Source organism: Pan troglodytes, chromosome 18, assembly GCF_028858775.2.
Source record: "Pan troglodytes isolate AG18354 chromosome 18, NHGRI_mPanTro3-v2.0_pri, whole genome shotgun sequence".
NCBI classification, from domain to species: Eukaryota; Metazoa; Chordata; class Mammalia; order Primates; family Hominidae; genus Pan; species Pan troglodytes.
Window position 1 is genome coordinate 51,191,259 of NC_072416.2, and position 15,335 is coordinate 51,206,593.

Sequence of the window (15,335 nt, forward strand, 5' to 3'; positions counted from 1 at the left end):
TATTTCTGTGACTTTGAGCAAGTTATTTAACTTCTCTAGGCCTCAATTTCCTCTTATAAAATAATAGTACTTCCCTTTTAAAATTGTATGAACATCAAGTGGGAGAATGCATGTAAAGTCAGCACAGAGGCTGACTCATAGTAAACATTGAATAAATGGAAGCTATGAATATTAAAAGTAGTTTTGAGAGTTGAGATTGTAGTTGGTTGAGGAATGAAACGGAAATGACTCTTGAGAACTTTGGATACAAAGGAGGAAGAACAAGGTCATATGGGGTCTAACAGTAAATATAGCCTCAAGGGAGATTTTTATTTTAGGAAAGAAACTAGAGGAGGAAAAGGGACTAGAACAGAGAGGAAATAAGCTGTGAAAGTGGTGAGAGGGAATGAAGTGTAACTATGGTTGGTTCCTTAATGTTGCTTCAGAATATCTTTGTGTTTCTTCTGATTTCCTGCTTCCAACATAAGCTGTATTTCTTACTGTTATTTACTTTCTTCACATATTCAGAACAGTGGCGGGTGAGACACCAAGTAAGAATTACCATTATTCTGTTGAATGTGGTAATCATACCAATACAAGAATAATATAGGGAAAAAGCATTCTATAACTTTTTCTCACCTGAAGTCTAATCATCCAGTCAATAACCAAGTCCTGTTGGTTCTACTTCCACAATAAAAAATTATATCTTTCTTTACCTCTTCATCCACATTCCCACAGCCCTAGATTACCCTCTTTTTCTCTCCCCTGAATTGTCATTTGCCTTATCATTGGTTTCCCTTCCTTGCATTTCACTTCCTTGTCATCACATTGCCCCCTTGCTTACAATTCTTATATCTTCCAAATGCTTTATTTTTTTTATTTATTCAAAATAACTCACTGCCTATTCATTAAACATTTGCTGCCAGTGATGAACAAGACAGATTCCTTTTAAATTCTTGCTTTCAAGAGCTTAAAAGCTGCCCTTAAAATGTGAACTCTTTGTGTGTCATGCAAGGCCTTCTGTGATCTTCACCCATTCTGGTTGTCCAGCTGTCTGCTGCCTCCTTCTGGGGTACTCTGTGTATTCCTGTCATGCTATTACCACTGCATGTTCTCCTCACTCTTCTGTGGTATCCCCCTACCTGGAATGTACTCTGCCGCTTCTTTCACTACCTGTTAAACTTCTTTTCATCATATCAAATGTTGTCTTTTCTGTAAATCCCCCTTTACTCTTCAGTAAGCGTGAGCACTTCTTCCTTTGTGTTCACATTGCATCCTGTGCTAACCCCCACTTTGGCATTTTAGCTGTGATCATAGTCTAACTATGATACTTTAAGGTTAGGAACTGTGTCACTATATTTTCAAATCCTAGAGCCTAGGAAAGTGCTTGGCATAGAATAATTAGAAGTTGTTAGCATTAGTTGAGAAATCACTATGCATCAAGACTGTGCTAAGAGCTAATATACATTATCCCACTTAATTCTTAGCAACAGCAGATGTAGTTATTATGATATCCCTATTTTCCAGGCAAGGAAACTAAGGCCAAAAGAGATCAAGTAATTTGCCCAATGTCTCACAGATAGGTACATGGTGGAGTCAGGGTTTAAATCTTTGACCCTGTGTTTTCAAAGTGCATGCTCTTAACCTCCAAATTCTCCTACATTAATAAATAGTTGTTGAAAGAATTCTGATATCTTTCTGATAAATCATATCTGAAAGTATTGGGGAGATTTTCCATTTTTATGATACAGATATTTAAAATAGTACGTTGCTGATTAATAATTACCGTGGTTTAAAATCATGCCCCTGCATCTGTTGAAGCAGATAAGGAAATGTGAGAGTTATGTTTTTATACCTCTCATCAAGACAAAAAAACCCACTTTCATTTTAGATAGCTCCATCTGGTGTGTATATATGTAAATATCAATATATATATAAACTTACATATATGACGATATACTGACACATACATGCTTTAGGAATATAAAAAATAATAGTTCTTATGCTTAGGAACATACAGTACAGATAAGATAAGCCTTAACATAAGTGAAAGAATTAAAGAACAACAAATTGTTAAAGTGCCTTAAGTAATTGTCTTTCTACTGTAGAGCAGAAGGAAGTAGAGGCTTTTAACGAATAGGGGGATTCAAGGAATCAAGTGGAATTTGAATTTAATAAGAGAAAAAAATCTGTCATTGGAAATCTGCAAGATAATAAAGTAAACACAGTTGTATCACCTCACATTTTTCCTATGAAAAGTAATCTTAAGCCTAAAAAACAAATAAGACTTGATTGCCTTTTTTTTTTTTACCTGCTAAATTTATTTATTTATTTGTTTGTTTGCTTGCTTGTTTGCTTATTTATTCATTGAGATGGAGTTTCGCTCTTGTTGCCAGGCTGGAGTGCAATGGCGCGGTCTTGGCTCACTGCAACCTCCGCCTCCCGGGCTCAAGTGATTCTCCTGCCTCAGCCTCCCAAGTAGCTGGGATTACAGATGCCTGCCACGACGCCTGACTAATTTTTGTATTTTTAGTAGAGATGGGTTTCACCATGTTAGCCAGGCTGGTCTCGAACTCCTAACCTTTTTCCACCTGCCTCAGCCTCCCAAAGCACTGGGATTACAGGCATGAGCCACTGCGCCTGGCCTACTTGACTGCCTTTCTGTGTTTAGAAGTACATTAATTGTACTTCTGAGTACATTAATTATACTTCCAAACATAGAATTGGATGGTGTTTGTTCCATTAGAATAGAGTTTATGTTTTGAAAATGTCAACGTGGATTTCAGGATAATTATCATCCTTGGTTGGACATGCAAGTGATATAAAGTGGAAGAAAGTTTATCATGACAATCTTAATTTAATCAAATTTAGGAAAATTCAAAGAATTCTTACTTTTTATTCTTTTCCTCTTGAAACAGCAAACTCATTATTACATTGGGTAAGAAACAAAAAAGAAAGAATGAGTCTTCAGATGAAATATCTGATGCAGAACAGATGCCACAGCATACATTAAAAGATCAAGACTCTCAAGTGAGTATTACAGTTTTTTCTAGAAATGAAACACTGTTAGAATGATTTAGTTAGCATAATATTGCCTTATAGATAGTTACACTTTAGTTAGAAGTAAAAATACATTTTGTAGTGTGGTAGAAGTTGAAGGTAGCATTATTACAATATGTCCTGGTAATATTACCATAGAATATTAGATGTGGGAGGAAACTAACATATCCTCTCCAAACCCCTCATTTTTCAGATAATGAAACTGAAGCCCAGAGAGGTTAACAATACAAAGTCCTTGATGGCTTTTAGCATGGAGGAGTATTTAGTGATACTATCCTGTGCTTATAGAGTTCTTTTGAATGAACGTGATGGACATAGTAATTTTTTAAATCACATACAAATGACAGAGCAAATGGATTGAATCATTCCTAGAAATAATTCCTTTGGTCTGTTTCTGTGAAGAAAAGATAACTGACTATATTAAAAATCCCGTAACATAGACAGAAGAAATACTATGCATTTTGCCTTTTTTTTTTTTTGAATAGGTGGATATTCAAAATAACCCTCTGAAGTTAAAATTATATATAGTGAAGGTCATAATAATCCAGGCCACCCTCTGCTCTCTAATAACTAAAGTACGACTGTAGGCCGTAGGGGTGGTGGCAGTTGTGAATTATGGGGCCAGAAAGCCCCTGAATGGCCTTTCTTCTTCCTTATGCAGCTTCTTATCCAATGGGAGAGTAGTGGCTCAAGGCTCCTGGGCTGCTGCAAGAGTTGAGGTAAGGGCAGTGACTGAAGCTCCTAATATTACATGGCCTGGCTTTTTCATCATATGTTATCCTTAACTTAGGCAAACTTATATTTAACTTATTCCATATGATTAAATTTAGTTTAATTTTTGCTGGAATAATGCTGGCCATTTTTCCATTATGTAATTTTCAAACAATGAAATGGTAGGCTAGGTCAACATGAACATTTCTTCCATGTTTTTCACTGTAGTATTAGGTTGTTTTGACAGGTGTGTTGCTTTAACACACACACAAAAAAATGGTGAAGGTAAAAATATTTTCTAATAGTTATAAATCTATATTATTGATATATTTGATTGTGTCATTAAATAAATGATGGAAAGATCCATGTAGCTTTTAACCACGTTGGAAACTAATTAAGGTTTGGAATCAGCTGGAAATCTAAAAATGTGATTTGGTATTTAATTTTGTTACCTTTAATCTTAATAGAGAATATTACAGTAGTCCAACTATATTTAGAGACCTAAATTAAAAAGAAATATGCCCCTGCAACAGAGTATACTATTAGGAATATTATAGGAAACAAGTGCAATGTTAAAATAGTGAAGTACTATATTAATCACTTAAAACATGCTTCTAACCTCCTATGTAAAGTGCTGTGGGCTGATCTGTTGAAGCCTTTAAGACTTAAGAAGCTAAAAATAAGAAATTAAAAGGGACAATTTATCAGGATTTTAAGTTGTGCTTTAAAAAACATTATGGAAAAAGAAAGCCAGAAAAAGCACATGCCAAAAATGTGGACATCAGATTCATTTTTATGTTTTTAAACTAGTAGCGACGTTCTATGGTGAAGAAAGATAATTGGTGAGAATGATACCTTATTTGGCTTTACCTAAGTAATGTGTAACTATGTCCTCTAGTGGAGTGTAATTTATGGTAAAATCTTCTATAATCTCATAATTCATAGACTTTTAAATTAATCTGTTAGGCAAAGTCTTTGTAGGATGAGGGAACTGTTTACAATAAGTAGCCTTCATTCTATCTGAGTGCACTTTTGTGAGCTTAAAAGATTCTTTGAGGTCACTCATTTACTATTTACTAAAAACTCAGTGAGTTATCTCTAAGTACTAATAGATGTCTTAAGTGGCCAGAAAGGAAACTAATGCTGAAAAGTTCTAACAGAATTTTCTAAAAATGTACTGAACTACTCTCAAATTTCATTACTTAAAAGTCATGCCTAATGAGACATTGATAATATATCACAGTTGTTTATTAATTAAAACTATTCTTGAACATTAAGATCTATATGGTGCCCATAATAGAATTCTAAATATTCTTTTAGCCTAATGTTAGAAATCCATAGAATTCCCCCCTCCTAGAGAATAATAGTAATTCATATCGTTTTCAAAATAAGATGAAGGAAAATTGGGTTTCTAGTAGCCCTTTAATTAGAATTTTTATATGTCACCAGGCTGTGTTATTTTGAGGTTTGAAATGTCAATGTCTTCATGGCCAAGAGACATTTGACCCATCCTACATGAGGCATGGTGTTATCTAGTACATTTGGCTGACCATATGAGTGCCTTTCTTTCTCTCAGTATTTTACTACTCACAAGAGAAAGGGGCAGAGGCATGACTGCATGCATATAGTTTGTCACCACACTGTAGCAGTGACTCAGCCATTTTTGTCATGGCTGTGAAGGTAAATTAAAGACTTGCCAAATAGAAGACAGGCAGAAACCAGAAGAACTTGTGGTTTATTTTGCTGGTTCCATTTTTTGGAAGTGTCATGAAGTTACTAAATATATAGAAGAAATTGGACTAGAAAAAAGAAGAGATTTGCCAAATATTGAGCAATTGAACAGTTGGTTGAGATGCCACTACCCCCCATGAAATGTCTCTACCCCATGAGATTACAAGGGAAATTTAAAAAATAAACCTAAGCCCTTTGGGATTTTGAAATTTTTATCTTTATTGTAAACACCAAAAGAGATGTAACTTTGTTTTTGTTTTTTAAGTTCTCCTTGAAATATAAAACTTTTGAAACAAATATTAGATATTTAGGGAGGTAAGTAAAGCCATGTATATTTGATTCCAGATTTAAAATTACTTAGATTATTTAAAAATTATCTTACTACATGTAATACTTTGTAAAAGGCTTAGTTTTGTGTGATGATAGTGATGTCTTTTATATTTAAGGAAAGCTACTAAAGTTAGTGAAACAGTTTCTTCTTTCATTCAAAATTATTTGGTAGATTTAATGCTTTCTTATTTTGTGCATTTCTTTTTAAATATTTTATATTATGTTATTCTGCTTTAAACACAGTTTCATGTGTTTTGGCAAACACTATTTAATTTATTCTTCTAGATTTATACCCCCAATTAATTCTATACCCAATATTCATCTGATACACTTTTTAGGTTTTGGACTAAAACTGTGAAATTATTAATAGTTTAAATATTTATTGCCCAAGGTATGACATAGTTAAATAAAACAGATACCTTTTTATTCTTAACAATAGTTTCTAAAGAAAAGTAATGTAGTAATAAAGGTATTCCTAATAAAATATATTTTGCCCAACCTGTGAAATAATTTTTTAAAAAAACAGACATCTCTTTATTCTTAATGATTTCCAAATTAACATAATAAAAGTATTACTAATATTTGTTGTTTGAAATTGTAGGAAGTAGAACTGTAGGAAGATTGTAAGCCTGTGGCAAATGGCAAATTATAATCTTCCTCTAATTAAAAACAAAATAGGAAAAGATAGAACATTGAGTGTCATGTTGAAAATTTAGTATACAAAATTGCCAACTCTAGGGGTAATTATTTTCAAAAACTTTTCTTCAAAATAAATTATATAAATCTGATTCTTGTGGTTCATTACAGAAAAGAAGATCAAATCGACAAATTAAAAGAAAAAAATACGCAGAAGATATAGAAGGGAAGCAATCTGAAGAAGAGGTTAAAGGTTCTATGAAAATAAAAAAGAATTCAGCTCCTTTACCTGGTGAACAGCCTTTACAATTGTTTGTGGTAAGCATATTTGGGATTATGACTGCAAAACATTTTAAACCAACATAAATTCTATAAATACTTGCATTGTTTTTCCTACTAAAAATTGCTCTAACTTATCCTTCCGGATTCCATATTATTAGTTAATTGAGTCATTCAAATTAGAAACCTAGGGATTCATTCTCTCTTCGTTTTCCTTTGCCTCTTCATTCAGGTTGTCACTACACTTTCTACCTCCTAAATATATGTTCTTGAAATTCTTCAAACTATCTTTTCTGCAGAATGTTTCTAAATTACAAGTTTAATCATATTATTTTTCTACTGAAAACTCCTCTAATAGTTTCCTAAACCTTACAAAAATAACGATACCTTTTTAGCAGTGTATAAACCCCTTTGTCTGGATTTTCTGCCATCATCTTCTGCTACTTCTCCATAAGCACTTAGTCCTCTGTTTTATGAACACGTTTGCCTGAATGCCGTATGTACTTCCCTCGTCTATGATTTTTTAAGTCCCCCTTATATGCATTGACCCAACCACTCAGCCACTAGCTGAGTACCTTGGGCAAGTACTTATTTAACTATGCCTAAATTTCCTAATCTGTAAAATGGAAATGATAATAATGAAGATAATAGATTAAATTAATATATGTAAAATGCTTAGAATAATGACCAGCACATTAAAAAGCACAATATGTTTGCTACAGAGATAATGCAGGTGATGAAAAGGACAATGACAATGATATATTTTTTTCATTTTTGTATTTCTAACACGTAACATAGTGTCTAGCATATATGCTGTATAAATATTTGTTGAATTGTAGTATGTTCATCAACATACAAAGTGGCAACTAAAAGATCTTTCAGAATGTGTTCTGTCATTATTTCTTTCCTCCCTCCCATAGGAGAATCCGAGTGAAGAAGATGCTGCAATTGTAGACAAAATTCTATCTTCTAGAACCGTAAAAAAGGAAGTAAGTACTGGTACATTACATTTTACACTTCATATTCTGTGGCCTGTTTAAAAGAGTCACCATTACTGATTTTCTTTTCTTAGATATCACCTGGAGTGATGATTGATACAGAAGAATTTTTTGTAAAATACAAGAATTAGTAAGTATTTGAGTTAGAAAAATAAAAGAAAGATGTTGATTTACATATAAATTAATACATTTAATAAATTAAAATTATGATTTTCATTTTATCCACATTTTTATGATAATTTTTATTATTTATACCTGCATAACTCAAGAATCATTAAAAAGTGGAAAAGGGCCCATTTGAAAACCTTTCATGTTAAAATTGAATGATTTGGCCAGGTGTGGTGGCTCACATCTGTATTCCCAGCACTTTGGGAGGCCAAGGCGGTCATATCACGAGGTGAAGAGATCGAGACCATCCTGGCCAACATGGTGAAACCTCATCTCTACTAAAAATACAAAAAAATTAGCTTGGTGCGGTGGCACGGACCTGTAGTCCCAACTACTCAGGAGGCTGAGGCAGGAGAATCACTTGAAGCCAGGAGGCGGAGGTTGCTGTGAGCCGAGATCGTGCCACCATACTCCAGCCTGGCGACAGAGCGAGACTCCGTCTCAAAAAAAAAAAAAAATTAAATTTTTTTTATTTTCCCGAAAATGTTCATTATTAACATCAAAATGCAGGAATCTTTATAAAATATGCTTTTATAATTTATAGACAGCATTCATTGTATTGTTGAACTTTTCAGATTTTATTGTCCTTATAAAAGACATTTCTAATCTACTTGCAGTCCCAGCTATTCTGGAGGTTGATACAGATCTCTTAAGCCTAGGAGTCTGAAGCCAGCCTGGGCAATATAGTGAGACTCCATCTCTTTAAAAAAAAAAGTTTTTTTTTTTCCTGATCTTTAGGTTTTTATGTCAGACGTACACAATGAGATGATTTGACCTTAAAGTTTTTAATTTTAATTTTGGATAAAGGTCAGATAACTCATAAGAGTTGCTAACTGGGGAAAAATCACTTACTCTTCTTTTTACATATTTTCCAACTTATCTTTGTACCTCCATGAAAGCGTTTTAAATCACATTAGTTTCAAAACAAGTTAGCTTTCTGATCATGACAAAACTGTTATAGGGAAATAATAATAGATAAATCGTATCTTGCAATTAGACTTTTGATCATTTTACTGTTCTGTTTCTATATGGCAAATTGTATACCTTTAGACTACGACCTCCTTAGCATATAGTGATCACAATTACTTTATTTTAGAAATGATAGTAATTCTATTAAAGTTAAATGATGAACTACCTATTTGAAAAGTTGAAGACAATAGTTTATATTGGATGTTATTTAAAATACATCTTAAAATGGTTATCTGTGTCATTCTAATATATTATTTTTATAAAAATTTTAGCTCCTATCTTCACTGTGAGTGGGCCACAGAAGAGCAGCTTTTGAAAGATAAAAGGATCCAGCAGAAAATCAAACGATTCAAATTGAGACAAGCACAAAGAGCACATTTTTTTGCAGACGTAAGAAAAAAATAAATAAGACTATTATGTGTTGGTCTCTGAATACATGTAGCATTATTTATCAAAAATTACACATTATTTTAATTCTTAGACTTCCAGTGTTGATATTTGAATACAAATGCTACCTAAATATAGTATTTTTCTCTTCTCAAAATTAGCTTGGAAACCATTTGAAACAGGAACACTGATAATTCAGAATGGTAGATCATGCTTGTATTTTTAAACTAGCATATATTTCAACATTTAGAGTTGAATGTGAGTATGGTAATATTACCAATAATATATCAGCAAAGTTATTCAAGTGGAGGAAGTGATAATCTAGCAAGTAAATGGAAAATAAGATTTTTCAGTACATGAAATATATTGCGTATTTTCTATACCAGCTTCATGTATGTGAACAGAACCTCTGGAAAAATTTACCTCTCTAGGCCTGACTAAATGGTCTGATGTTCTTTCCTGCTCCAGATTTTTCTAATAGACTCCTTTTAGAGCAGTTTTAAATTCTTAATTTGAAAATTTTAAAAACTTTTTCTTTTAAACAAAATAGTCACAAAAATAGTACAATGAATTCTCACATTTATTTTAACTAGATTTCCGAAATGTTAACATTTTACCATGTTTGCTTTATCATTTGTATTCATTCTGTCTCTCTCTATCTCTGTCATACACACATGTATTTTTCTAAACCATTTTAACATTGCAAACACTTTAGTATATATTTCCTAAAAACAACTATATTCTCTTTCATAAAAATAGTAGGACATCAACGTAGTACTATTATCCACAGACCTTACACATATTTCACTAATTGTTCCACTAGTGTTTTTATAACAAAAAGAGAGTGTGTATGTGTGCATGTGTATGTGTGTGTGTGTGTGTGTATTTTTATCTGGTCCAGAGTCTAATCCAGCAGCACATGTTACATTTAGTTGTAATATCTCTTAGTCAGTCTCTCTTTGTTTTTCATTTCTTGGACATTTTTAAAGGGTACAGCTCATTAATTTTGTAGAATGCCCCTCAATTTGGGGTGGTATGAAGTTTCGTCATGATCCAGGTTAGGCATTTTTTAAAAGAACACCATAGAAGTGATGCTCTATTCTTCCAGTGAATGATATAAGATGGTACATGATACCTCTGTACCCCAGTACTGGTGGTTAATCACTAGATTAAGGTGGTATCTGCCAGATGTCTTCACTACATAATTACTATTATTCCATTTGTAATTATTAATTTCACCTCAAAAATGTGGGCTGGGTATGGTGGCTCATGCCGGAAATCCCAACACTTTGGGAGGTCAAGGTGGGAGGATCACTTGAGGCTAGGAGTTTGAGACCAGCCTGGCCAACATATGAGACCTCCATCTCTATTTTTTTAAAAAAAAGATGATTCTAATGACCTGTTAGTTTGTGGATGCTGGGAGGTCCTCTCATCCCCTTAAATATCTGTCATCTCTTCACTATGATCTAGAAGTTCCTAATAAGCTGAAGATTTTAGAATTAATTAATAATCATTAAATTTTCATTAAGACTAATTAGGGGAGAGTCGGTGAAGAATTTTAAGTAAAGGAGCGATATATAAGATTTATATTTGAGAAAGATTACTCTGGGGACAATGTGAAAAACATTAAAGGAGAGGTGAGACAGTAGTTGGGGTTATTTTAAAGGTTCAAGTAAGAAGTGAGGATGAGGAAGGAGGAACCAATCTCAGAGTTAAAAGTAGAGTCTGTACGAATTGGTGACTTACTCGATGTAGAGGGTAAAGAAAAAGAAGGAATCTAAAATGACTTCTTCATTTCTGGCTTGTGTCACTGAGCGTGGGCTATGGAGAGGAAGCTCTGTTACCATTAACCAGTTAGAAAATGCAGGAGGAGGTATGGGCTGAAGAGTAAATGAGTGCAAATGAGTGTGAGGTACCTCAGTAAAGTTTGCAGTCAGCTCAATAAGTGGGTCTTGAGCACAAGAACCATCAGGTAAAGATAAAGGGTGTGTGAGACAACAGAAATGAGCATTCAATGGGATGGTGCATGGTCTTCAACTTTTGCAACCTGAGGAAAAGCGTAAAGGAAAGGTATAGAGGCTGCTTTCAGGAATTTTTTAAAGCACGTATCTTCTAGATTACCTTATTTTTTAGTACTATTTGGTTTTATTATTTATAACATTTTTCATGATATCCTAGCTATCATTTGGAAATGAAAATGGAAGAATTCCATTTATTGGACATTTAACTGAAATCAAACTTACAAGGTCTATAGTGAAATGCTAGTAAATTCGTCCTTTTATCATTCCAGTTCTTTGTCAGATGTCAATTAAGTTACCTTTTAATTTTAGATGGAAGAAGAACCATTTAACCCAGACTACGTTGAAGTAGACAGAGTATTAGAAGTCTCTTTTTGTGAAGATAAGGATACTGGTGAGGTAAATATATGGTAAAAAGATTTTTTAAGTAAGAAAAATCTGAAACTTTCCAAGTATTAAGACCTAGTACTTTATTCTCTGTTTAAACTATTTCTTACTAGTGTCTTTTTCAAAATGGTAAATGAAAAAAATTTTTTTACAGCCTGTTATTTACTACTTAGTAAAATGGTGCTCATTGCCATATGAAGATAGTACTTGGGAACTAAAAGAAGATGTAGATCTTGCAAAAATAGAAGAGTTTGAACAACTGCAAGCTTCAAGGCCTGACACAAGACGTTTGGTAAGAACCTGTTTTAGACAGCTTTATAAAATCTTAGCACTTGTTTATGTAAGTTATGATATTGCTAATAATTATATAATGTTTTACTTTCATTTCTTTTAAACAGGCTTGTTACTATGTGAGTCTAGTTTTGGGGGCCAAAGCTTAAGAGGGAGTTTATATGTGAAAAGACAGGAGCAGATTCCTTTTTGATTAGCACGAGAGTGAGGAAAGCTGCCCTGATAAACATGGAGATGTGAAGTAAGAGAAGGAAATGAACTAAATATTCCATAGAAGAGATCATGTTGTTTTATAATAACTATTTTCTGATCTTCCTAGTATTATTTTCTGGTCTTCTTACTTTATTTTCCAGTAATGTCCGTAGGCTGTTAACAAAAGCATATCAGTTTACCCCCATTCCTTTTACCTTCTAAATGCTATTCCTTGAACCAGGAAACAGAAGCGTCACCTAATTCAGAGAGGAATGAGTCAAGGAATGTAGTAAAAGAGAAAGATTTTCTTTTGGGGTGGGGTCTATGCCTTAGTGGTAATATTAAGCCTCATTGAATAAGCTATGTCTTTAGATAAGTGATTCTCAGTCAAAGGTGCATATCAGAATCTCTTCTGGAGCTTTTCAAAAATTAGAGATGCCTTAGATATATGTTATAGGCCTTGGTAAAGGGGGCTCAGCCAATAGAATTAATCCGCTTAATTAATGTAAAATTGATGACAACAGGGCTAGTCTGTCATGGTTAAATAATGTAGGAGGTGTTTTTTTGTTTTGTTTTGTTTTCCTTTCTTTTTGCCAGTATATTGCTGTTAAATAAAATAGCATATAAGTCACGTAAAGTATTTTGAGATTCTGTAAATGAAATTTTTCCCTGACCCAAACTAATGAATCATTAATAGTGATTGGATTGCTGAAAAGAAGCTATACAGAATATGATCTAATGCATAAATTATTTTAAGCAGCAGTTAAAATATATGTTAATTATTTTAATGTTCATTGGCTATCACTTAAAAAATGTTTTCTTTAGCAAACACTTACCTGTATTAAGTAGCAGCAGAGCTTCAATAACCAGTCCTGTTCTCAGTATACTGATAGCCTGTTTTGTTTTCCATGTACAATTACTATACACTTACCTGATGTTTAAGAAAAGCTTTCTTGAACTGTGTTTTTCCTCTGCTCTCAGGGTAACACAACAATCAACACAAAAGACTTCTGTAACCCCAAAATATGTGGGGAATTCTTCCGACCAGCAAGCAGTCAGTTCTGCAGTGGATGCCAGCTGGCTGTCCTCTAATTCAGTTCTACCCAGCTCTAATTCACCATCTACCCAGATATAGCATCAGATCCCACATCTTGAGGATTCAGTCCCACAAGACTGCCCCCTCCTTTCCACCAGTCACAAGTCCAGGGACCTTCAGAACTTCTGACTGACTGGCTTCAAGTTAGGGTTCCCATTACCCACCACTTTGGGTTTGATTAATTTGCTAGAGCAGCTCACAGCACTCAGGAAGACATTCAAGTTTTACCGGTTTATTCCTAAGGATATTTTAAAGGATACAAACAAACAGCCAGAGGAAGAGAGACATAGGGCGAGGTCTGAGTGCAGGAGCTTCTGTCCCTGTAGAGTTGGGGTTTGCCATTCTCCTGGCATGTGGATGAGTTCTTGTTCACCTTTCTGTCAGTCTCCACATGTTCAGCTCCCTGGAAGTGTTCAGCTCCTGGAAGTTCACTAAACCCTGTCCTCTTGGGTTTTTATGGAGGCTTCATTATGTAGGCATGATTGATTCAATCATCTAATGGCCATTGGTGATCAACTTGACCTTCTCCCCTTCCTTCCTTCCTCCCCTCCTCCCCTCCTTCCTTTCTGCCCATTCCCCTTCTCCCGTTCTCCCCTCTAATCATGCCTTTGTCCTTCTGGTGACCAGCCCCACCTGAATCTATCAGTCAGCAATATTGGCACACAAACAAGCAGCACTTTGGAGAACCCAAGGATATCAGGAGTTGTATGCCAGGAAATGGGAATGAAGATCAAATACATATTTCACAATATCACACCTGATTATCCTGATAATTCTTAGAAGTGTAATTTTGTTGATTAGTAACAGTATAATTTTAAAGCAGAAGACAATAGGAGACCTTTTGCTTGTTTCTCAGAAACTTATTTCTCCTACTGAGACCCTACTAATTTGGGGCCAGGATAATGTTATTTGAATTCTCATTCAGGAATCTTCAGAAAATTTATGTCTTATATATCTATATATAAGTGAATAAAATTCTTTTACACATAATGTTTCACTTCTATGCTTCTAGATTTCTTTTGAAAGAAATGTTTTGTACCATGAATATCAAAAGTTATTTTGGATGCTATTATAAAATGGTTATTGTTTTTTAAAAATATTTTCATGATTGTTGCCACAGTGTTTGCACATTGATCTTGTATTATGCAACCTCGCTAAAATTACTGCTTAGTTTAGCTTTCATGGTAGATTCCACAGGATTTTCTACATAGACAAATCATGTCTTCTATAATATAAAGACAGTTTGTTATTCTTTTTCTTTTTCTTGTTTGATTATACTTGTTAGTGCCTGCAGTACAGTGTTGAATAGAAGTTGTCACAGAGGACATCCTTGCCTTATTCCTGATCTTAGGGGGAAAGCAGTCAGTCTTTCACCTTTAAATGTTATGCTAGTTTTGGCTTTTTCATAGTTGTACCATAACAGTTTAAGGAAGTTCCCTTCTATTCAAAATTTGATGAGTTTTAATTAGGAGTGGATGTTAAATTTCTCAAATACTTTTTCTGCATCTACTGAGAGTACCATGTTATTTTTGGTTTTTTTATGTTTTATGTTTTTTTAAATAGAGATTGTGTCTCCCTGTGTTGCCCAGGCTGGTCTTGAACTCCTAATCTCAAGCGATCCTCCCCACTTGGCCTCCAAAAGTGCTGGGATTTTAGGCATGAGCCACCACACTCAGCTGATTTTTATTTTTTAATCTGTTGATCAGCACTGATTAATTCTCTACTTTAAACCCACCTTCCATTCCTGGTTAAAAAAAAAACAAAACCTACTTGGTCATGATCTTATTGCCCTTATATATTGTTAAGTTCCATTTGGTAAAATTGCATTATGAATATTTGCATCTTTGTTCATGAGGGACATTAGTCTGTAGTTTTCTGGTGATGTCTTTGTCTAATTTTGGTATTAGGGCTTCATAGAATGAGTCAGGAAATATACCTTCCTCTTCAGTTTTCTGGAAGAGTTGTATAGAATTAATTTGACCTTTAAATGTTAGGTAAAAGTTAATCATAACACTGTACACTGTTATGCCTCTTAGGTTTATTTTTAAACCAATGCTTTTTGCCTTCAGTATGATATATGGAAGATTTAAACACCATTCATTC

The 15,335-nt window shown here is 33.9% G+C and overlaps 1 protein-coding gene across 38 annotated transcripts in view; it reads left to right on the top strand.

Annotated features, from left to right (window-relative positions):
* The window catches only part of CHD9 (chromodomain helicase DNA binding protein 9), a 272,245-nt gene that overhangs the window by 164,645 nt on the left and 92,265 nt on the right, over positions 1-15,335 (top strand). For 36 of the 38 annotated variants that reach the window (XR_010152345.1, XM_009430786.5, XM_054668389.2 and 33 more), the window contains 7 exons: positions 2,898-3,009; positions 6,619-6,765; positions 7,647-7,715; positions 7,799-7,854; positions 9,134-9,251; positions 11,579-11,665; positions 11,808-11,945. Coding sequence is in view for 37 of the 38 variants with exons in the window: in XM_009430786.5 (XP_009429061.2) it covers positions 2,898-3,009; positions 6,619-6,765; positions 7,647-7,715; positions 7,799-7,854; positions 9,134-9,251; positions 11,579-11,665; positions 11,808-11,945 (727 nt within the window). In the remaining variant the exon portion in view is untranslated. Of the gene's footprint in view, positions 1-2,897; positions 3,010-3,703; positions 3,759-6,618; positions 6,766-7,646; positions 7,716-7,798; positions 7,855-9,133; positions 9,252-11,578; positions 11,666-11,807; positions 11,946-15,335 lie in introns of those variants that run through there. The other 2 variants (XM_063797132.1, XM_063797119.1) reach the window with 2 other exon arrangements.